The sequence below is a fragment of the Pipistrellus kuhlii genome, unplaced genomic scaffold (genome assembly GCF_014108245.1).
Source record: "Pipistrellus kuhlii isolate mPipKuh1 unplaced genomic scaffold, mPipKuh1.p scaffold_m20_p_3, whole genome shotgun sequence".
Classification (NCBI taxonomy): domain Eukaryota; kingdom Metazoa; phylum Chordata; class Mammalia; order Chiroptera; family Vespertilionidae; genus Pipistrellus; species Pipistrellus kuhlii.
The window spans coordinates 38,139,918-38,162,585 of record NW_023425529.1 but is presented as its reverse complement, the minus strand read 5'-3'; the positions used below and the strand labels follow the sequence as shown (position 1 = coordinate 38,162,585).

General features: G+C 38.4%; 1 protein-coding gene across 2 annotated transcripts in view; it reads right to left on the bottom strand.

The window, feature by feature from the left end:
• TMEM117 (transmembrane protein 117) overlaps positions 1–22,668 on the bottom strand; it is a 411,244-nt gene that overhangs the window by 180,080 nt on the left and 208,496 nt on the right. For both annotated transcript variants that reach the window (XM_036457197.2, XM_036457196.2), the window contains exon 4: positions 12,812–12,911. In XM_036457197.2, the coding sequence (XP_036313090.1) occupies positions 12,812–12,911 (100 nt within the window). The remainder of the gene's footprint in view (positions 1–12,811; positions 12,912–22,668) is intronic.

Genomic DNA, 22,668 nt, shown 5'->3' with positions numbered 1-22,668 from the left:
TACTTAAAGCTGATCTCATTTAAAAAAAATCACTTAAATAGTTCACTATAAAAAATAGTGTCTATACAATCTTGGCATCAGTTCATGTTTTGCTGAGCTGTGGGAATGACAGTATAGAGCAGTGATCGGCAAACTGCGGCTCATGAGCCACGGTTTGCCGCTCTGTTGACTAATGAGTTTGCCGACCACTACCTTAGGGAAAAACACTTAAAAAAAAAAAACACAACATTTTAATAATGTACTAATGTCTTTAAGTCAAAACTTCTGGGTAAGGGTAATGCCTTACGCAGTGGTCGGCAAACTCATTAGTCAACAGAGGGGTAGAGGCTCACGAGCCGCATGTGGCTCACAAGCCACAGTTTGCCAACCACTGGTATAGAGAAAATAAAAAGGTGTAAAAATTAGTACTTTCTTCATTCAGAAAATGCTAATTGTGAACTATATTTTAAGTTGTACTTGTTTGTGAAACGCTATAAATTTTTTAAATTAAGTAACACTTAACAGTCATAATTCTACACGCTTTGTCTTTTATCTCACATCAGTTCACAGCCATATTTTATAAGGAATAATTACTCAAAGTAAGCCACCCTCTGGGTAAATGGCAACAATGCTTACTAACATTTAACGAGAGGTAAGGAATCGAATGTAAGCACATGAAGAATTGGGGGTGCAGATCATTGCTGGTGGGAGGGTGAGTCGAAAGGAAGTGTATGTAGACGGTGCTGTATTGGAATAGGCTACATTATGTCATAATTGTTCTCCATAGTATGAGCTTGGAAAAGATGGGAAGAGGGATGCTTGCTCTGGTATCTACAGAGGTAAACTTCTTAAATAGTTTGAGCCAAAGACTGGGCATCCTGACAGTGGTCATCTCTTCAGTAGGTCAGCATCCTTTTGGGAGTCTGCTGAGTTTATCAGAAGGAGGTCACAGAGTTACTCTATAAGAGCCCAAATCAAGTTCTAGATCTAGAACTAGAAGCTGGGTAAATTTCCCTAGTGCTTGCTTACATTGCCCCGTGGCAATGGGCTCTTGGGTGCTGTGACTCAATGAGGAAACCAGCCCTCCTCTTGAGAAGGCTAACAAGGGCTCATTCCAATGTAACCCTGATACATGGGGGATAGTGATCTGAATCCATGCCAGCAAGCTCAGTGTACATTCTTGATAACCTGTCATTAAGTCACTACCTCCTTCCCTGATACTGGTCTTGCAGAACTAATTACAGAGGCTATTGGGCTGTGGACAGTGCACTGCCCCAGAGAGCAGGTTATTAACACTGGCACCAGGCCAGACCATCACATATGGCCTGGAGACCCCCATCACCTGGGAACCTTCTTGCAAGGCCTGTGGAAAGGACCGGAAGCATAATTCATGTTTGCGGGACAAGAACCACAGGGCGATATAAGGGAGGGCGTGTTCCTTCACTCAGATTTGGAAAATTGTTCCCTGAGTTCGCTGGTGTATTACACAGTATCCCTCCTCTTCTTTGTAGCGTCCTTGGTTTTCTTTGGTCTTCTGCAAAATTCTCATTCATGTTTGACAACATGCCTGCTTCTCTGCTGTATAGTCTCTGGGCACCAAAAGATTCCTACCTTTGGTTTCCCTTCAGCTTAATATCGGATGGCTTTGACCCCAAAGCATATGTCAAAATACTCCCATGCCAAACTTCCTGGAATCACCTTACAGAAATGGTCCCAAACATGTCTTCATATTAGAATCGCTGGGAAACTAAAAAAAATTCTAATATCCAGGCTACAATCCAGACAAATTAAATCACTATCTCTGGAGTGGGTCACGGGTATCAGTTGTCTTTGATTCTTCCCAGGTAATTCCAATGTAAAGACAAATTTGGGAGCCATACCACCTTATGGAATTCAGGTAAAAAAAAATGATTGGGGCAAGGAACTAAACACTAAGCTTGGGTCACTGTTTCAATATAGCAACTGCCTAGAAGCTTTATAAATGCTGACCTCTTAATGATAATTGTACTCATTTAAGATTTCCACAGTGCATACTCATTAAGTATCCGACTGAATGCCATTTCCTTATAATAAACCAAAGCTAGTTAGTAAGTCAACAAATACAGCATGAGCTTAGGTCTCTGCACCCATGCTGGCAATGGCTAGCCTGACCACCATAACAAGCGTTTCATTAGCTCTTCAGAAAGGGTTATTATGAAAATGTTTCCTTGCCCACTTGAGCCTTAAATATTTGGGTGGAAAGTGGTACAAACTCTCTGTTTTTATCAGCTGTGATTAGGGTACAGAGAGATCTTATCTCCCCTGCATGTTAGTGTTCATAAAACGGGGAGACTCAACCCTTAGAGGGAGGATAAGGCTAAGAGGTGTAATAGAGACTTCCCAGAATGGCGCTTGTCCCACATTCACTCCTCACATGGATCCTTCCTATCATGTCAGTATCCATCTTGATTCTCCTGTTTATAAAACACAAAACGGATGACCAGTGGGCAGAATTTGTGCTGGAGTTATATCCTACTTTGCATTCCTGATATTTTTGCACTAAACTGAATTTTGATGCCTCTTTGTAGGGAATAAGTTCTCTGGTTCAGCACAGCTCCCTCCTCCCCTTTCCCCCATTCACACCTTTCATCTTATACCAGATGTTTACTAGATCACCCTGGCCCTCAGGGCATTTGAATTTGCAACTCCAGTATTTATTATTTATGCAAGTTTAACACAAAAAGCCACTGTCACTCATTAAAACCTCACCTCAAATTGATGACTTAGGCTATTGAAAGGATATTGGGAAGATATAAACAGATGCTATAGGACAATATTGTAAAGAGCTGGCTGGGGCAAGGCCCTTAAGGAGATTACTTTAATAAGGAAAAGTCAACTTTAAATGCAATGATATTATAATTCCATTTTTACCATCTATAATATATTCTAATGTTTAATACTTCACACATTTGTTATTATTCTGTAGGTGTTTAGTATATATTTATTAAGTGATTATTAATTTAATGAGTAAGTGAGGGAGGTTCTCATAAAAGTCTTAGTCTACTAAAGGTCTGTAACTTTGCAGCATCAACATTTAGTAAAATATTTAAAAATGATGCATAGTGACAACTTATCTGATGAATTTTGTCACATAAAACTACTCCCTGGCTGGTGTGGCTCAATTGGTTGAGCATCATCACTGCCGGGAGAGGTCACATGTTGATTCCTGGTCAAGCCTGGGGCTTGAGACTCAATCCCTAGTAGGGAGCATGCAGGAGACAGCCATCAATTTTTTTTTTCTCTCTCCCTCTTCCTTTCTCTCTCTCTCTAAAACCAATAAAAATGTTAAAAACAAAAAGAAAGAAAAAAAATCTGTGGATATAAATGTAATTTGAATAAAGGCAAAAGATAACTGATATTTGGGCTAATATAGTACTAAAATAAATTTGTGCAGTATCCATTTGATAGAATACACAGAGCTTAATTAGGTCCTTTGAAACTAGAGAACTTATTTTCTCAAAAATATTATCGTCTATAGACACAGTCAGTTGGAGGTGTCAGCAATTTCAGAAAAACACCAATGGCCCTATCTTAGAGACTTATATGACTAAGAAAGAAAAATATTGCATGAATATGTGCCAAGAATAATTTTCTGCTTGTTTTACTAAGTGTTCCTAGAATCAAAATAAAGAATTTCTAAAAATTATATTCTTTAAATACAGATAGATATATTTCTTTTTATATCTTAGGGGGAAAAAATTAAATGGTCCTTGAAAAGGCATTATATCTCTACCAATATAGTATAAAACAATTTGTTGCTCAAAAACATATTTTAACAACTATATACTTATAATTTAATTATACTTAGTCCCCTGTTAATAGTCAAAAGAATCCTATCTAATAAAAGAGTAATATACAAATTAACCATCACTCTACGACAAAAATGGCAGCACCCATATCCACAAGATGGTGGCGCCCAGTCCTCTTAGCCCCGTCGGAGTCCCCAAGTCCAACCAGCGGCCACAGACTAGGATGTCTAGCTGGGAGGCACCAGCCTCCCACGCAGCAAACTCTTCCCAGTGGTGGCAACCTGGGGTGTCCAGCTGGGAGGTGCCAGCACCCAGCACGATCCCGGCCAGGGGCGGCAGCTTGGGCTGGTATCTCAGGACAGCAGGGCCTTGCAACCAAGCTGCATGATCCCCTGCCATGGTGGCAGCCTGGGCTGGGGTCTCAGGCTGACCAGGGTGCAATCCCCTTCCAAGGGTGGCAGCCTGGGGTTTCAACCATTGAGTTACACCAGCCAGACAGATATGGAGGAATTTTAAATGTTCCTTTTTTAAAATATATATTTTATTGATTTTTTTACAGAGAGGAAGGGAAAGGAATAGAGAGCTAGAAACATCTATGAGAGAGAAACATCAATCATCTGCCTCCTGCACACTCCCCACTGGGCATGTATCCCCAACCAAGATACATGCCCTTGGCCGCAATTGAACCTGGGACCCTTAAGCCTGCAGGCCAATACTCCATCCACTGAGCCAAACCAGTTAGGACTGTCCAATATGCTAAAGAAAAAACCCTATCTGATAAGGAGGGAATATGCAAGGGAGGTTTTGGGGGGTGACTAGGGTTTCAGTGGAGGGCAGCTGGGGACAATTAGGCTGGCAGGAGAGCAGTTAGGCATTGATCAGGCTGGCAGGGGATTGGTTAGGGAGTGATCAGGCTGGCAGGAAGAAGCAGTTAGGGCCAGTCAGGAAGACAGGCAGGCGAGTAGTTGGGATCCAGCAGTCCTAGATTGTGAAAGGGATGTCTGACTGCCTGTGGGATCAGGCCTAAACAGGCAGTCGGACATCCCCCAGGGGTCCCAGATTGGAGAGGGTGCAGGTTGGGCTGAGGGACACCCCCTTCCCATGCACAAATTTTGTGCACTGGGCCTCTAGTCATATAATAAGCTATGTAATAAACTATATGTTCATCATCTAAATCAATACTCATTCAATTAAGGAATGGTTTTAGATATCAAGCATTTGGGAGGGCAAAAATTTATTCATTTTGCTAAATTTTTATCGAGGCAAAATAAAATGCATTTTAAAAACCTACTTAGATTTGTCAAAAATCTTCCACTGATTCTGTCAGCTCTAGTTGAAACTGAAAACGCCAAAGAGAAATTGGGATAACTATAACCCAAGTCAAGGAGAAAGGTACTTGAAAATTATTAGTTTTCATTTTTCTTCAACAGCTACAGATTCACATTATCTTTTATGATGTATTTTTAAAGCCTTATGAGAGGTGCTATTCTTTTCCATGAAAACAGGTGGCTTCTCTCCAGGTTTCCTGTCTCCTCTCAAGCACCTGACTCAGTTAGGCACTGCTTCTCTGCTCAGCAGTGAGGAACAACTTGAAATTTTTAAGTTTGCACACGTGCTGCCCTAACTTGCAGTGATCTCTGCTCTGTAGCACTAAAGAAACTACTGATGTGGACCCAGTCTTCTGCTGCATTTGACACCTTTGGAAATGTCAAAGGTACTGATTTGCTATTATCTTTCACTAGTAAGTTTCCTTGTGATTGTACGTATGTTTAATTGACTCCTTTCTTCACGCACTGTCGTGTTCACAAAGCTACTTTTGATGTTTCCTTACGCAACTTGGTATACTAGTGAAGAGTACTGGAGCCAGGCCAGGTCTTTTCTTATCTAGACTGCCAGGGCAAAAGAAAGCTCTTTATTTCCTAATCAGAATTCAGATACATGTGAACAGAGAAGAACAAATGCTAAGCGTGACTTTTACGCAGCCACTCGTTATCAAAATAGTCCCTCTGTTCACTCAAATACTTCAGTGTTGAAACATGGTATAATAGCTTTTATTAAGCAACAACACAAAAACGTAAGTGCTAGGAACTTCATTGCTATAAATTTCTTTTTGATGTCTATAGAACACTTAACTACAAATGGAACATACACTGTGAACATAAACATATTTAGTTATAAAAATTCTTGGGGCAAACAACTACTAAAGAATAGCAACGCATATAAACAAAACATAGCTTATAACCTGGAATCAACCACAGTATGTACCTTAATTATAATAAAACATAAAGGTATCCTTTTACTTTCTTTTCCAGTCCCAGAAATAAGGTGCTTTCCACCTCTGTTGTTTGCTAAATGGGAATAGATATAAATAGCTGAGTTTCTAAAGTTTAGATGTAATAGTACTGTCTCTTAATACCTAAAAAGACTTCTCTCCCAAATAATGACAGAATTCAACAAATGTTTTTGACACACTAGAAGAAGAAAAGAAAAAAAAAAACAAGCCAAGGTTTATGTCTATATTCCATGTTTTGTTAAAATCTATGATTAAATATTACCAAGAAAGTTATTTAGTTTGGCAGAATAGTAAAGTAGTTGAAAGCATTGAAAACTTTGGGAGCTAACTGAAAATTCTCCTTTTTCTGCTTGGCCCACAGAAAGGCAGCAAATAAAAGTTTAAAAAATGTTTAAGAAGGATAATCCAACTATTTTTATCAACAAAAAGAAGCCTATGGCTTCATTTTTGATGCTCTAATCTAAGTTAATATTAACAACCTTATCTATACTAATAAAAGGGTAATATGCTAATTAGACCGGGAGACCTTCTGGATGTCCTTCCAGACAAAGCCAGGGTCTTGGCAGGCCTGCAAACCACCCTCAAACGGCCCTCAGCCCATAGCCCAGGCCGGCCATGCTCCCCAGCAGAGATCCTGCCCCACTCAGCATGCTGAAAGAGATGTTGCCAGCCTGAAAACAGCCCTCAGCCTGCAAATGGCCCTCAGTCCCTCACCCAGACTGGTTACGCCTCCCAGTGGAGACCCCCATCCTGATGGGGGCGTGGCCAGCCTGAAAATGGCCCTCAGCCCCTCACCCAGGCTGGCTCCATCCCCAGCAGAAACCTCCCACCCACCCCAATGGTGGTGTGGTCCACCTACAAACTACCCCAGGCCCTAGCCCAGGCCGGCCATTCCCCCCCAAAAGACCCACAAACACACACATCTGGGATCCCCTTCAGGGCAGACCAACTGGCCCCCACCCATGCACCAGGCCTTTATCTATATTAATAAAAGGGTAATATACTAATTATACTGGGAGACCTGAACATCCTTCCAGACAAACCCACGGTGGTGGGGCTGAGGCAGAAGTGGTTAGGGGCGATCAGGCTGGCAGGGCAGGGGAGTTGGAGGAGAGCAGGCCAGTGAGGGAGAGGGGGCAGTTGGGGGCAAGCAGGCCGGCAAGGGGGTGCAGTTGGGGGCAAGCAGGCTGGTGGGGGGGGAGCAGGCTGGTGGAGGGGCATTTGGGGGCAATAAGGCCAGCAGGCAGCGTGGTAAAGGGCAATCAGGCAGGCAAGCAGGTGAGCAGTTAGGAGCCAGCGGTCCCAGATTGCGAGAAGGATGTCTGACTGCCAGTTTAGGCCCAATCCCTGCCCTCCCCTGCCTGATTGTCCCCAACTGCCCTCCCACAGGCAGTCAAACATCCCCGAAGGGGTCCCAGATTGGAGAAGGTGCAGGCTGGGCTGAGACACCCCCCATACACAAATTTTGTGTAACAGGTCAATAGTCTATATATATAAAAGCCTAAGCAACCATCTAACCATTCAACTGGTAGCTATGTGCACACTGACCATCAGGGGGCAGACACTTGATGCACAGGCATATGAATCTCAGAAGGAAGCAGAGAGAGGGGAGGGCAGGAAGAGATTAACCAAAGACCTTATATACATACTAGAGGCCCAGTGTGTGCACCAATGGGATCCCTCAGCCTGGCCTGTGGGGATCAGGCCGAAACCAGCAGTCTGACATCCCTCAAGGGCTCCCAGATTTTGAGAGGGCACATGCCAGGTTGAGGGACCCCAACTGGTACATGAATTTGTGCACCGGGCCTCTAGTTTCATTATATAATATTATTGACTTTCAGGGGGGACAATTTTAACTATCAATGTCCCCTATCTTTTATTTAAACTGTTTCAGGCATATAATTGACAAATGGTTTTTTAAAAACTATGAAACATTGTTAGAAAAATTATAAAGAATGGGTCAACAAAAGGATACCTTCTTTGAGGAAATATAAACCAAGTAATAGAAAGAAAGTAAATGGAATTAAAAGAAGCCAAAATTGAGCTGGGAATAGAAAAGAAGAAAAGTGAGCATCCCCTGCTCCTGATAAATATGTCATTCTCTAAGAGATGCTTAGTGTCTTCCACATCTCAGTGTAAACACCTCAATCCACTTCCCACAATGCCTTTCATACTATTAAAATAATATGGCCCATAAATTTTTAATAAATGGATATAAATTACATACAGTACACTGATAACATACTATAGAATTTGATAGATATTAAATCTAGGGGAGTTATAAGCAGAGCCAGAGTTTGTGATTCTATTCTTAAATATCTATTTTCTATACTCAAGTCTATTTTACTCAGAATTTTTTTTTTATTCCACATATTCTGTTACTACTTTAAAAATTTAAAGGTCCCAAACATCAAAAGACTCTTCATCACCATTTGTGATGCTATCAGAAAATAGGAGGTTGGACTCTCCTATCCTATTAATTTTTTAGTGAAAACTTATTATATTTAAAGAACATGAAACACAATGATAAAATATTTATAGAGACATTAAAATATTTATACATGTGAAAGCAAAATGGCCATATTTGTTTCTAAATTTTCTAATGAGTAAAAAGGTAATGTAAAAAATAATTCCTTGCCTGACCAGGGCACATGCCCAGGTTGTGGGCATACCCCCAGGAGGCAGGCAATCAATGATTCTCTCTCATCATTGATGCTTCTACCTGTCTCTCCCTCTCCCTTCCTCTCTAAAGTCAATAAAAATATGTTTTAAAATAATAATTCCTCTATTATGCTCTTTAATTCAATGATTTTCAGGAATTATGGTGCCATTAAATCTACTGTCCTGTGTTTTTTCTGTGTGGTAGTCAATGCTGGTGCCCCACCCAGATCCTCTTAACCTCTGATGCTCCAAATTCCCCAAGAACATCCTACCAGAGCAATGGAAATTGCCCAAGGTAGACTTTACCTGAAGCCATATGACCACATCTGCACTTGCCTCCTCCCCCTCTTTTCTCCTGTGTCCCTCGTCTCCTTACCGGTTTCCTTGGAGAGTATGTCTACAGGTGTCCCCAAGCACCTGATGCATGCTCTTTTTCTAGGGAATCTCACTTAGCATAAAAATTTTATAGAAAGATAGTCTGTTGCCCAATTAAGTTCTTGACCCAGTTTCAGTTTCACTGGATAAAATAATGAAATGCAACTACAAATGTTCCATACATGGAATTAACTAATCCTGAAGTAAAGTCATGTACTAGCTCCAATGAATAGGCTGAGAATGAGAGCAAAAGAGACCACCTCAGAGTACTGCTGGGCACTTGAGGCTGGATCCAGGGGTTACACATCTGGTGCCCTTCCATTGGTCACCTACACTTATTCAATGCATTTGCTAGCTCTGATTCTTCGTTCCATGTCTCACAGTTTAAATTCCTTCCTATTATGAAGTTGAGTAAAGCTGCTATTGCTACTTTATTTTAGATACTAAATCAATTCAATTATGCTTTTTATTCTGTCATTTTAAAATATCAGTGGAAGAGAAATAATTAGGAACCTGGCATTGATCATAATACAAATTGTCAAGCTCAATTCTAGGGAGAATAACAAGCTAGATGTGATCTCTGTTGTATTCCAGATTATTGTTCATTGATAAACAGCATTTGATAGCAATCCACAAAAGAGTGACATGTGTATAATAGAAAAATTTGAACTAAATAAGCTATTATTAACTTGGTGAAATGAAAATAACACAGATAATCACACCCTTTCCTTAGCAAGTACGCAATAAGCATGGGACAACAATAGAAAAACTCACTAAATTTTAGGTTAGGACGTGTATATTTACAAAAACTTATTTTATATTTCCTATGTTTAAGCTAGAAGGAATAATTTATTCTCAAATGCTGCAGAAATATTTCCTCCCTCTATTCTGTTCTAGATTTGTTAATAAAGACTATTCCAGCAGGAGTACAAATTATTCTCAAGTATGAATCATTCTTAATCCTCTCTCCCTCCACCCAGTGAGAGTTAACCAATCTCTGCCTTGCACAGTAAAGGCTGTCTGTCTGCTTCAGTGACTGAAGTGGTACATCTCAACCTCGCTTCCTTCTCTCCCCCAAGCGCATAGCAGAACTTATGCCACTGACAGCAATAATGACCATTCAAGGAACCATCTGGTGGGATCTGAGAATCTCAATCTTTGTTTTACTAAAGAATGCCTTTTATACTCACACTAAAGGCCCTGTGCATGAAATTCATGAACTCAGGGGGTCCCTCAGCCCAGTCTGCACCCTCTCTCTTTCCAGGAGCTATTGGGGGATGTTGACTGCCTAAGCCTTCAGTTGGACATCCTTAGCGCTGTCTCTACCACTGTGCTTGCCAGCTGTGAACCCAGCTTCTGGTTGAGTAGTGCTCCTGCTGTGGGAGCACACTGACCACCAGGGGGAAGCTCCTGCATTGAGCATCTGCCCCCTAGTGGTCAGTGCAAATCATAATGACCAGTCATTATGCCCTCAGGCTAAAATCGGCTATCCAACAAAGATCCTGGATTGTGAGAGGGCGCAGGTCAGGCCGAGGAACCCCACTGGTGTATGATTGGGGCCATGGAGGGTTGTAAGAGGTTGGCCGGCCAGGAAGATACTGCAGGAGGACTACATGGCACGTCTGGCCCATCTCACTCAGTCCCAATTGGCCAGACCCCAGTAGCAAACTAATCTACTGGTTGGAGCACCTGCCCCGTGGTGATCAGTACAGATCATAGCAAGCAGGTGAGCGGCCTTAGCATATCATTAGCATATTACACTTTGATTGGTTGAAGAGTCAACTGGATAATTGGACACTTAGCAAATTAGGCTTTTATTATAAAGAATGGTCACATCACCATTCTGAGAGAATTACCTCCATTCAAGATATTTACAAACATGTGTGCTCCTGGTTGTGGAAAGAAGCTTAGCAGGAGCCAGTGCATAGCTCTTGGTGGGGGGATGAGGAGAGGGGAATTGATATATATGTATTCTGAACAACACAGCTCTCTTCCCATCCCCTTTAGCATTGTGCAAATTCATTTTATAACACTAAGTCACAAAGTGTAATGAGAGAAAGAGAAATGGAACTTAATCTTATGCGCTCTAGTGATCTATTGACTCTTTCAATAACAATTTCTTGACCACCTATTGTATGCCTGCTACTGTGTTGGGTGCTAGGAATACAACTGTGAACACTATTGACACTGTAATTTTCCTCAAAGAGTTTATAGTCTGGTAAGGAGGAGTTTTTCAGCTTTGCTTCTTAAATAAACAGTCTTTTGAAAAATAAAATAGCAACATAAATATGAATTATAAAACCTGTCTGAATAAATAAAAGCATGTGAAAAAAAAGGCAAAACTTGCAATTCAAATATTTACAAAAATAATTTAATATTTGTGTACAAAGCAGGCACAGTTAAAATAGAAGGGAAAAAATATTTTTAAAGACTTTTTTTTTCTAGCCCAGCTGGCATGGCTAAGTGTTAATTTATGAACCAGAAGGTCACAGTTTGATTTCTGGTCAGGGCACATCCCCATATTGTGGGCACAATCCCCAGTGGAAAGTTGTGCAGGAGGCAGCCAATCAATAATTCTCTCATCATTGATGTTTATCTTTCTCTCTCTCTCCCTCTCCCTTCCTCTCTGAAATCAATATATATTTCTAGTGAGTGCAAATAAAATAAATCACTTTTCAAATTTAGACTTTAAAGTTAATGGAATGAGATGCATCTGGTAATTTGTTCTGTTAACATTCTATAATTGAACAGAGGTGGGAGGAGGCTCAAAATCAGGCTATACAAACCCTTTCACGATTACTTAATACTCTTTCGGGATGATCACAAAGCAGCAGTTAAGATATCACTGTTTCTTGTTCCCTGAAAAACCTTACTCTAGGTAAGAAGCAAAGCTATAAATGGAAATGCAGTAACAGTTATGACAAGCTACCTATGGCCTCTGCAACACATCTGTAGGGGCACATCCATCCCAATTCCTGTTTATGTTGGGTATCATCATTTCTTTGGTAGGGCTCATTGTCATGTGATATATGAATAAAGCTAATTAGGGTTAACTGTACTTATAAAAGTTGTCAATGAATGTTGAAGTGTCCCATATTTATGCTCTTTGCATTCCAAGATTTTCTTATAAACATATAAGTCATAGAGCCTTTTAGTACATACTCTGTTAAATTAACCCAATGGTTAAAAACAGAAGCTACTATCTTAACAGATGATCTCAGCATGAGATATAATTTGTGTATTTGTTGCAGGCATATAATAATACATAAAAGATTAAAATACACAACTCTCAGAACTCTTAGAATTAAGTTAGGTTCAATGAGCAAAACAAATATGAAAAACTATTTTAAAAGTTCATAAATAATATTTAATGTGTGTTTTTTGAGACAGGCCAGACAACATTCCTTACCTAAACTTTGCACATGGTAAAATCAACAACAAATATAATTTCACAGGTAATATTTTTATTAATTTCATGAATGTGTATATGTTTATATATACATATAGCCCAGGAAATAGCCATCAATATTACAATTGTATTTTTTTTCCTAAGATAAATAGATATTACATAATATCTGGACTTACCTATACTAGTGAATCTGTTTCATTCAAAACAGAGGTAACTATGATCTCTAAATCATCAAAAGTGATGTCTATCCAACATTTGAACATGTCTTCTATAAGATGTGAAATGGGTGAAGTGAAAATTTCTTACCATCCAAGCTGTGACAAAGTCCCCCATCCAGGTCCCTACAGCAGCTACTTTCATGAAACTTTCATTTCGGATGCCCATATAGTCTGTAATGATATATGCTCTGTGGAAACAAACACACAAGAGATTGTTCAGACTCAGAGAGCCATACAGTCAAAGGTTCCTGGTTCAGCACAATGCAAAGAGACATTTCCCCTCTCGGTAAGCTTTCCTGCTTCCCCTCTTCACATGCACTTTCCAACTGGAGAGGCTAGGAAGGGCTCTGAGGTGTGTGAGTCAGTTCCAATTAGGCGAGAAAGACTGTGGCTATGCCAATTACCATGTGCATTCCATTTTGAGCTGTAAGACTGACAACAGCTTTTGGAAAATCAAACAGAAATACTCAGCAAAGGCATTATTTCATGCTCACTCAAGCATGAGGAGAGCAGAAACAACTGTGGAATTAGAGTAACTTGAAAGGAAAGAGAAGAGCTCACTTTCCTTCAGCCTGTCAAGGCAGGGCTATTGGAGAGGGGCTGGGATGAGGCATCAGATATAAAACCTGAAAAATGTTCGGAATAATGTCAAGATCTGGGGGAAATTTCCACACGACAAGGCAATGTAAAACGGGATTGAAAGATATCTACTTTAAATTATTACTTAAGTAACACTAGCCAGAAATTGAATTTCATCACTCATTTTGTTTAGCTAACTCTTGTTTGTTTGCTAACACCAATTCGCACTCTTCACAGGTCAAGGAGAGATACAAAGGTATAACAAGTAATGAGACCATGCTTATTGTTTACTCCACATTTTCATTTCCATTTTCTCCTTTGATAGTCAAGAAAATCCTAAGTATTATTTTCCCATTTTTTAATTTCTCAGAAAACTGCAACTCAGATCAGTTAACTTGCCTAATCAATATCACATAACTAATGAATGGTAGTTAGGAACTAAATATCATTCTCTCTCTCTCTCTCTCTCTCTCTCTCTCTCTCTCTCTCTCTCTCTCTCTCTCTTTGTTCCTCTCAGATTTTTTTACTTGAAATTGTGTTCCTTTTCTTATATGAAAATACCTGTACAGTTTAGAGTACTATTTGAACCTGATTCTTCTTAGATTAACTTTAAAAAAAAACAGTAAAGAATGATATGTTTGTCATTTACCTACTAAATGTATGAAGAAGCACATATTTTGAAGCCATTGAGAGGCAAACCATCTTCAGGTTAGTCATGTATTTTCTGGTGTTATTTCAGATAGTTTTTGTAATCCATAAAATAAACAGATAATGAAATAGTTTTACTTAATAACAAAAACAAACTTATGAACTTTAAAAAAACAACTATATTTTTACATGTTTCATTCACCTACCTTGGAAAATCTGCATAAATCTCTTAAGGTCTCACCCCAAAATTCTGCATGTCTAACTCCATGGCTTTCCATAGAAGCCAAAACATATATCGCTTCCATAAAGTGCACACTTCCAATGTTCCAGAGACCGTTATTAGCACTTTAAACACTGTGTCTCCACATGTCAGGACAATGACATGTATCATTATTCCTGTTCCATTGACATGGAATTAAAGTTTTAAAGAGTTTTTACAACTTTTTCAAGGTCAAGCATTTAGTAAATGGACAAGTTTTGAATCTAAATTTGATTGACTTCCAAATCTAGGCATTTAACCACTATGCTATACCTTCTTCCTACAAGTGCTAAGGAGAGATAAAAATAAAAACCACAAAGGATAACTGCTCTGTTTACCAGTATTTTAGCAGGCATGACTTATTTCCTTTAAAGATAATTGATAAAAAGTCAGAAGAGCATCCAGAAGCTGCATCTCCCCAGAGCTACCAGAAGTCTCGGACTCCACTGAGTTCCCTAATCAAGCAGCCTCTACTTGAAAGTCCCCATGTTGACTTGGACAGTTTGTGTTACTCCCATCAGTACCACTACTGCTGATAGCCCTCGGGCAGTGAACTCAGAGTACTCTGAAGTATTCGCTCTGATAACTGTCCAGCTCTTCTGATTACACCTATTTTGAAGAATATGCTCAATGCCACACCCTACTTGTCTACTTTGCCAATTAGTTCTAGAATGCAGTAGGCTAGGGTGGAAATGTCAGGGCACATTCGTTGTGGTTGAATAGATGTGTATAAAAGAAGGTATCGTTCTTTTATTCAGTATCTAAAAATAAAATGAGATAAACTTGCAATAGATCAGTGATCCAGTTCCCCCAACTCCCCCCCCCCAAAAAAACCTAAAAAAATCTAAATAAAATTACCCCCAAATTCTGCTTAAAGACATACAAGAGCTGATAAAGCAATGAGAATTGAAAAATCCGAGATACCAGATTGAAAAGAATCATAAAAAGGAGAGCTGTATTTCCTGAAGGGACATTTTCTGATTCTGGACTTCGCCTGGACAGAGGGCAGTCTTGGTGGACTGGAAAGACATGAGAAACTTAAGGAGCCAAGATCCTCCTGAGAAAATAGGGGCCCAGAAAGGCGCGTGATACTTTTGCTAAATTTTGAGTTTGTTCAGGGGGTAAGCTAAGACACTCAGCAGAAAGTCCCTGAAGAGCACAGCAGAGGTCTGGCAAGTTCCCCACGCTGAAGAGATTGCTATAGTTCAGAACCCACCAGATGGGATGGCCCAAGAGAATACACAGAGCCATGGAGGGTGGGAGGAAACCACAGACAGATGGTCCTTGACAAAACTGGGAATCAATCCTTGCCAGTCCATTCAATGCCTGGATTTAGGTGACCAGGCTCTCATCCTCTTACTTAACAGAGGAAAGAAGGAACCTTTTCTGAAAGAATAAAATATCACTTACATCCTCTTTATATATATTTTATATAACAGCCAACATTCATTCAAACATTACTAAGATGTCAAGGAATAGAACCGTTACCACTAAAAAACAAGAGAGAAAACAATATCTAGACAATAAGCTCCAGAAGGACAGGACGTTATTTTGGTTCTTCTTTTCACTATTGATTTGCTAGCACCTAGAGCTATGTCCACATGTAGAAAGTGATCAGTATTTGCTTACATGTATGAATTAACTAAATAACCCCAATTCTTCACATTTATTTCTATATGGCATGGGTAGACCTATGCATTGTAAACCCTAGAAGCAGAATAAAATGAGATTGAATCATGAAGCACACTTCCAAGGAGGAAGACATTAAACATGTTTTTAAACTGTTTTTGCGTGTTCACTTGATTTCTCCACCGACATTTGTATCTCCATGATAGCTATCACATGTATATCTACAATGACATATCAGCACAAATCAAAGCTCGGCCCTTCCCCCGTGGCTGTGGGCAGGTGATGAGTACTGGATGTTATGAAGATGAGACAGCACAGGGAATTTATGAAATAACTAATATATTTAAAAGTGAAGAGTGATCTATAAAAGTTAGTAGTTAATCTTATTTTTGCTGATTTGGAAAAATTTAAGGAATTACAAATATGCATACCTGTCAATTTTTTTCAATTATTAGTTTACTGATTTGCATATCCATTAACATTTAACTATATTTCCTGCTTAGGTTGTAAAGGACAAGGCATGCATACATTTACATCAGCAATTTGAACCAGTCTGAATATCACATTGGACTCATAAAGTTGTGAGACTTTATACCCAATGGTATCAGGCAGTGGTTCTGAATTAAATTTTATTTGCTACGAGGCACCATTAAAATTTGAGTTTTGTTTGGAGTATTTACCTAATTATTTCAATTATTCACACATATTTTGCATTGTCTTGTATTTTAGATGATTATCTCTACTATGTATTGTTCTAAAAAATTTTGCAATTCTATCAGCCTTTCAAGTAAATATTGGTCATTAACTTTTCTTTAAAGATTCTCAATAAATTTTTATTTCAGGCTACAACTTCACATTTTATGTCTTCTTGAGATTCCAAGCTTACCTGTCAAATTCATAACAAATGTGTAGAAATTTCTAACTATAGGATCTTGGAAAAGTTCATAATTATCTTAGCCAGTAAACACGAGCTACCAAGATTACTGTAGCTCTCTCTCCACCATGAGAGGATACAGTAGGCAGGCAGCCATCTACAAGCCAGGAAGAGAGCTCTCACCAGAACTCATCCATGCCGGTACCCTGATCTCAGACCCCAGCCTCCAGAACTGTGAAAATAAATGTAAGACTACTGTACCTAAATGGTCATAAACTAAACAGACTCTATTATGGGCTAAATAGTCGATAAAACTGCAATACGATCAGTTGGTCTTACAGGTGAGTCATGATCACTAGCAATAAATAAATAAATAAATAAATAAATAAATAAATAGTCCAACTCACTTCAGCCTGTTATTTATATGTAAGTGGATGCAATCATTGCCAGGTGATTTATGAGTTGAGTCTCTGAAAGTTTAACATGAGGCAGTAAGCATAGATCACCAAACCAAAACTGATTCATGCTTCATTGGGGATCCATCTGTGGCCAGATGGCTTCATCTTGTCTCAGCTGTCTCTCCCAGCCATGTTTGGGCAACATAAACAATACAGGGGGCTTCACACATAAGTAAATCATGAATAAGGAGTTGACTTACATAATTACAGATCTGCATTACACATAATGAAACAAAACAAAAACTCTAAACATCCTTATGACATTGAGGTACAATTGGTCACTACAAAACTTCAGGAAAATATTAACAGCCTTTAATCTAGTCACTTAGTCAACTATTATCCAAAATAACCACATTTTAATATTTTGCTCAAAATTCCTAGCTATTGCTTATTGAATTATAGGCTTTGATAGAGCTCAATATATGTGTATGGACCTTCCAGGAAAGACTTAGTGAATAAAGCTATGGAGCAAAATCCACTGAAATGTCAAAATGCTGCAGACAATTGGTAGAAGTGGCCTGAAATGATTTACAATTGCAACTGTACCTAACACAACTTATACATAAAATATCACCTCAAATTCCCCAATTTTAGCCATTTATCCCTTCTAATGTCTAGGAGGAAGTCAGATATAAAAAGACTGTAGATGGATCTTTTATTGAACAAACCCACCAAACTTCAACTATACTTTTCATTCCTTACCTAGCTTCAGCCCATTAGGTGAATTTCACTTATATTCGATGCAGAAACCTTAGTATAACATAAATTCCTCCATCTCCTTTAATTCAACATTTGATTGGTCACTAAGGTTCCTTCTGAAGGGCTCTCATATCTATGGTGTTTTCTTTTCATCATCACTACCAATGTCTTAGCTCCTTTCATAAACTTCTCTGTTCTGAATTAACACAACCATCGCCCATTTTCCTGTGACTATCTCCCCTTATTATAGAATATCTATGGCCACTAGAGTGACTTCTAGAGTTGTCATGTGTTATGACAGGAGAGCAGAAGTCCTGGAACCATAAAGTGCTGGACTTGCAAACAACCTCCCCAATCAAACCAAGGACAAATGATGAACTCATTCACCACCCTGTCCCTCATCTGTAGAATGGGGATTTAAAAATACCTTCCCTTCATAAGGGTTTCTCAAAGATTAAATAAATTATTTAAAGCTTCTGACAACTATTTATAATAAGCATGTTAAAAAATGGTTGCCTGTCTGGTTTGGCTCAGTGGATAGAACATTAGCCTGCAGACTAACAGGTCCCAGGTTCAATTCCAGTCAAGGGCATGTACCTTGATTGTGGGTACATCCCCAGTAGGGGGTGTGCAGGATGCAGCTGATTTATATTTTTCTCTCATTGATGTTACTAACTTTCTATCCTTCTCCTTTCCTCTCTGTAAAAAATAAATAAATAAATAAATAAAAGATTAAAACATATTTTTTAGCCGAGATCGGTTTGGCTCAGTGGATAGAGCGTCGGCTTGGGGACTGAAAGGTCCCGGGTTCGATTCCGGTCAAGGGCATGTACTACCTTGGTTGCTGGCACATCCCCAGTGGGGGGCGTGCAAGAGGCAGCTGATCGATGACTCTCTCTCATCGATGTTTCTAACTCTCTATCTCTCTCCCTTCCTCTCTGTACAAAATCAATAAAATATATATAAAAAAATAAAATAAAATATATATTTTTTAAATTGTTGATCTTTGGCGTCCTGGTTCCTACCTTCTAAAATAATTATAGTAGTTCCTATTGCCACAGAGTAAAAAGACTCTCCACTCTTCCTAAGCCATCTTCTTTTTTAGACAGATCTCCTTCTATTGCACAATCTCCTTTTTTCAGGCTCTGCTCCTCACCATGGAATCAGTCTCACTCAATACCACACCATTCTATGACGTACCGTAGTATCTGTATGCAGTGCCCTCTTTGTTTGAAACGCCATCCTCTTTCCTCTGGCGTAAGATTAGTAACTCAACCTATCCACTGAGAAATCTCCTGCCATTACTCTTAAAAGCCATCCCTTCCCAAGTGTTACTATGTCAATTTGAATATACTCCTATGTTTAATACATTTCCCAGAATATTTTAATGATTTTTCTCACATTGCCCCTCTATCCCAAAAGACTTGGTTCATCAATACAATAGCTAGATAGTAAAGACATTCATTTTATCCATGTGGGAAAAAAATATTTTACTATTAATACTTTGCAAATGGATACTGCCAAACCACATTTGTTGTTTGTTCTGTAAAGTAAAACTTTAGAAGTTTTCAAGGTTACAAAACAATATAGCCTCAAAACTAATTTTAAAGTTACAGAATTTTGTGGTTATTCCCCAAATTGTTTTCTTAGCCCATTTTTTCCCCCTCAACTTCACAAATACTCCAGAAATATACAATCAAGAAGTTGTCTTCTACTTACGATAAACACTATCAAGATACTTCATGTATCTTTACTAAAGTTATTGGACAAATAATAGAAAGCACAAAATTTGTAAATCTTGATCTTGTTGCCAAGAGAATCCCAATAAATCTCAAAGAATTGCAGAGTCACAAATTCCATAAAATTATCTTTATATCTAACTTAATCATATTTTAAAGTTAAATAACATTCAATGTGTTTATGACTATTCTAATAAAACTTATTGAATTGTAAAAGTGAATTGCAAGCTGTGCCAGAATGGCATTAATTAATTTATCCTACATAATGATGCTTTCTTGCAAAGTAATTAGAGAGGCATAAAATATTTATGCATTCTGCTAAGATTCTGATGTTACTCAAAGCAGGACAAAAAAAAACAAAAACCAAATTTAACTTTAATCAGCATATGTCAGAAGGATATTGTTCAGGTTGTTTAAAGATCAAGATAGATAAGAAATAATGGGATGAAAACAATGAGACATAAATATAATAATTAACTTTTGGCAGATTAAGCATACATCCACTTAGTGGAGAACAGAGAGCTGGGTAAAGTTTCACAAGAAGTTTGGAAAGGCATCCTAGAATTAAGTTTACCAATGATATGAGTAATATGAGGTAGCACATATAAAGTCCAAAGACTTTCCAGGTGTTCAGTACTGCTGGAATGCTAAATATCACACACCCTTCACCTTCAGCAATTCTTGGATTTGAGTTTTCTGTGTCAGAGCTAAACCTATGGCTATCTCCTTAGTCTAATAATGTCTGATTATTATCACATGCTCTTCAAATTAGAGGTGATATCACTTCGTTGCACCAGAAATTGGCTCTGCAACTTTATTAATTATGCAGTTTAATAATTTATTTGCTCTAACAATAAATTCCAAGCTCTGCTTTTGCAGTATGTGCCTCACAAATTCTACTCAGCCTATAGAAAGAATAGAAGGAAATAAAGCCACATTGCCTCCCCCCTATTCACACACACAACTTATGAGAATTTCAAGCCCACAAGGTTCTTCCCAAATAATTCAATGAGTTTTCAGAGAGATTTATTTGTGCTGCTAGAACTTTTAGTTACAATAATGCTATTCTCAGTTGACACTGATATCAAAAATGGTTCCAAAGTTATCCTGTTCTACTGATATCCACCAAAGCTGTGCTGCAGCTATTCATCTTGTCAGTGTGCATGCCAACATCCAAAGGTACTGATATCTGTGTGAAAGGCAAGGGGGACAACATTACAAATTCTGTTAGTGTACCCTGTGCCACTTTCACCGATCCTGAGTTCCAACAACAGTACATGCACATTGCTTCACTGCCCTGGAGTGAGAGAAGAAGTTACACCTCAAAGAAAATTAGCCAGGTCTATACTTCCCAAAAGCCTGTTATCATTTGAGGGGTCCCCAGTGAAGTAGACAAGTTCCTATCAACCACAACCCTCTTCCTTGGTCACAAGTCTGTCTACTCACACACTTCCCAATCATATTTTTATTGGCCACTCTTAAAAATGAACAGACCTCAGATATCATATATTTGAGCAAAATCTCCAGCAGAATTTTAAAAAACTCAAAACTAAACAAAATCAGGGAAGTCAGAGGATACAGCATATGCAGAAAACAGAGAAAAAGTATGAGGCTAGAATTAAGATATTTTTCAGACCTGAAAAGCCAAAATTCTATTGTAAGTTGACTATAAAAAAATTGTTTTATCTAAAACTAAAGCTCCATAAAGGTTGAAAGTTCAAAAGGTTGAAAAAAATATACAAACAATAAAAATATATGGTGTAGGTACTAGTACACTAATTTAAATGAAGGCAAAATGTATTATAAATTCACACAGAAAATGTGAGACACCAACGAACAGTAAGTACTCACTTAAAGTAGTCAACAGATTCTGTGACTTTATAAAATAAAGTATAATGAAACCAATTTTTACCATAAGCTAATTTATGTAAATAAGAATTAAGTTATTTTAATTTCTGTATTTTGGGGGACATTACATCATCCTGATAATTTGAAACTTTTGTCATTAGTAAGGTTCCCCTTAGTCAGGTCCTTGAATGTTTTTCTCAACATCATTTTGTTATCATTGACAAAATGCTATGGGAAAAAAATCAGCAAATTTACACAGAAAATAGGAGATAGCAACATAAAGTTCTCACTTAACATCCAGTGAAAAGTCTTAAAATTGATCACTCTCTAGTAAAACCAATTAAAATATGAGCCCAAAAGGCACAAATAACCAATGTCAGAAATGAAAAAGGGGCATCGCTACAGATGCTGCAGAGTTTAAACAGATCATCAGAGTGCATTTTAAGAAATATAGATGAAACCGACAAATTACAAGAAAAACATATTTACAAATTACCAAAATGTACATAGGAATACAAAAACGGCTCTAGTCACAAAGCAAACTGAATTTCATAATTAGAAACTGTCCCACAAGAAAATTTTAAGCACAGATATGCACAGAGGCAACAAGAGAAATGTGCAGGAATGTTTATTGCATCATTATTTATAATAGCCTAAAACTAGCAACAGCCAGAATGTCTAGCAACAAAAGATGGGAGGGCATAGTCAAACAATGAAGGCTATTCAACAATGGAAATACACACACAAACACACACACACACACACACACACACACACACAAACTACTACTATACAAAGACTGGATGGAGCTTAGAAGCTGTGTTATAAAAGAAGTCAAACAAACAAAAAAAAAAAAAACAAAAAAAAAAGAAGAAGAAGAAGAACATATTATGTAGTTACAAGTGGAAAATGCTTAGAAACAGGCAAAATTAAGCCATAGTGATTAGAAAAGTATTATACATGGTAAAACTGTCAAAAATGCAAGGGAAGAACATAAAAGTAAAATAGGGCTTACTCTGGAGGAAGAGAGAGGCTTTCTATTAGGAAGAGAAGCAGAGGGCTCTGGGATGCTGACAGTGTTCTTTTGTTTAACATGAATGGTGATAACATGGGTCACATGGGCATTCACTTATAAATATTTTATAATAATTCACTTTATAATCATAAGCTGCACATAGGTGTTCTGAGTACTTTTGGGTAGGTATTTATTTC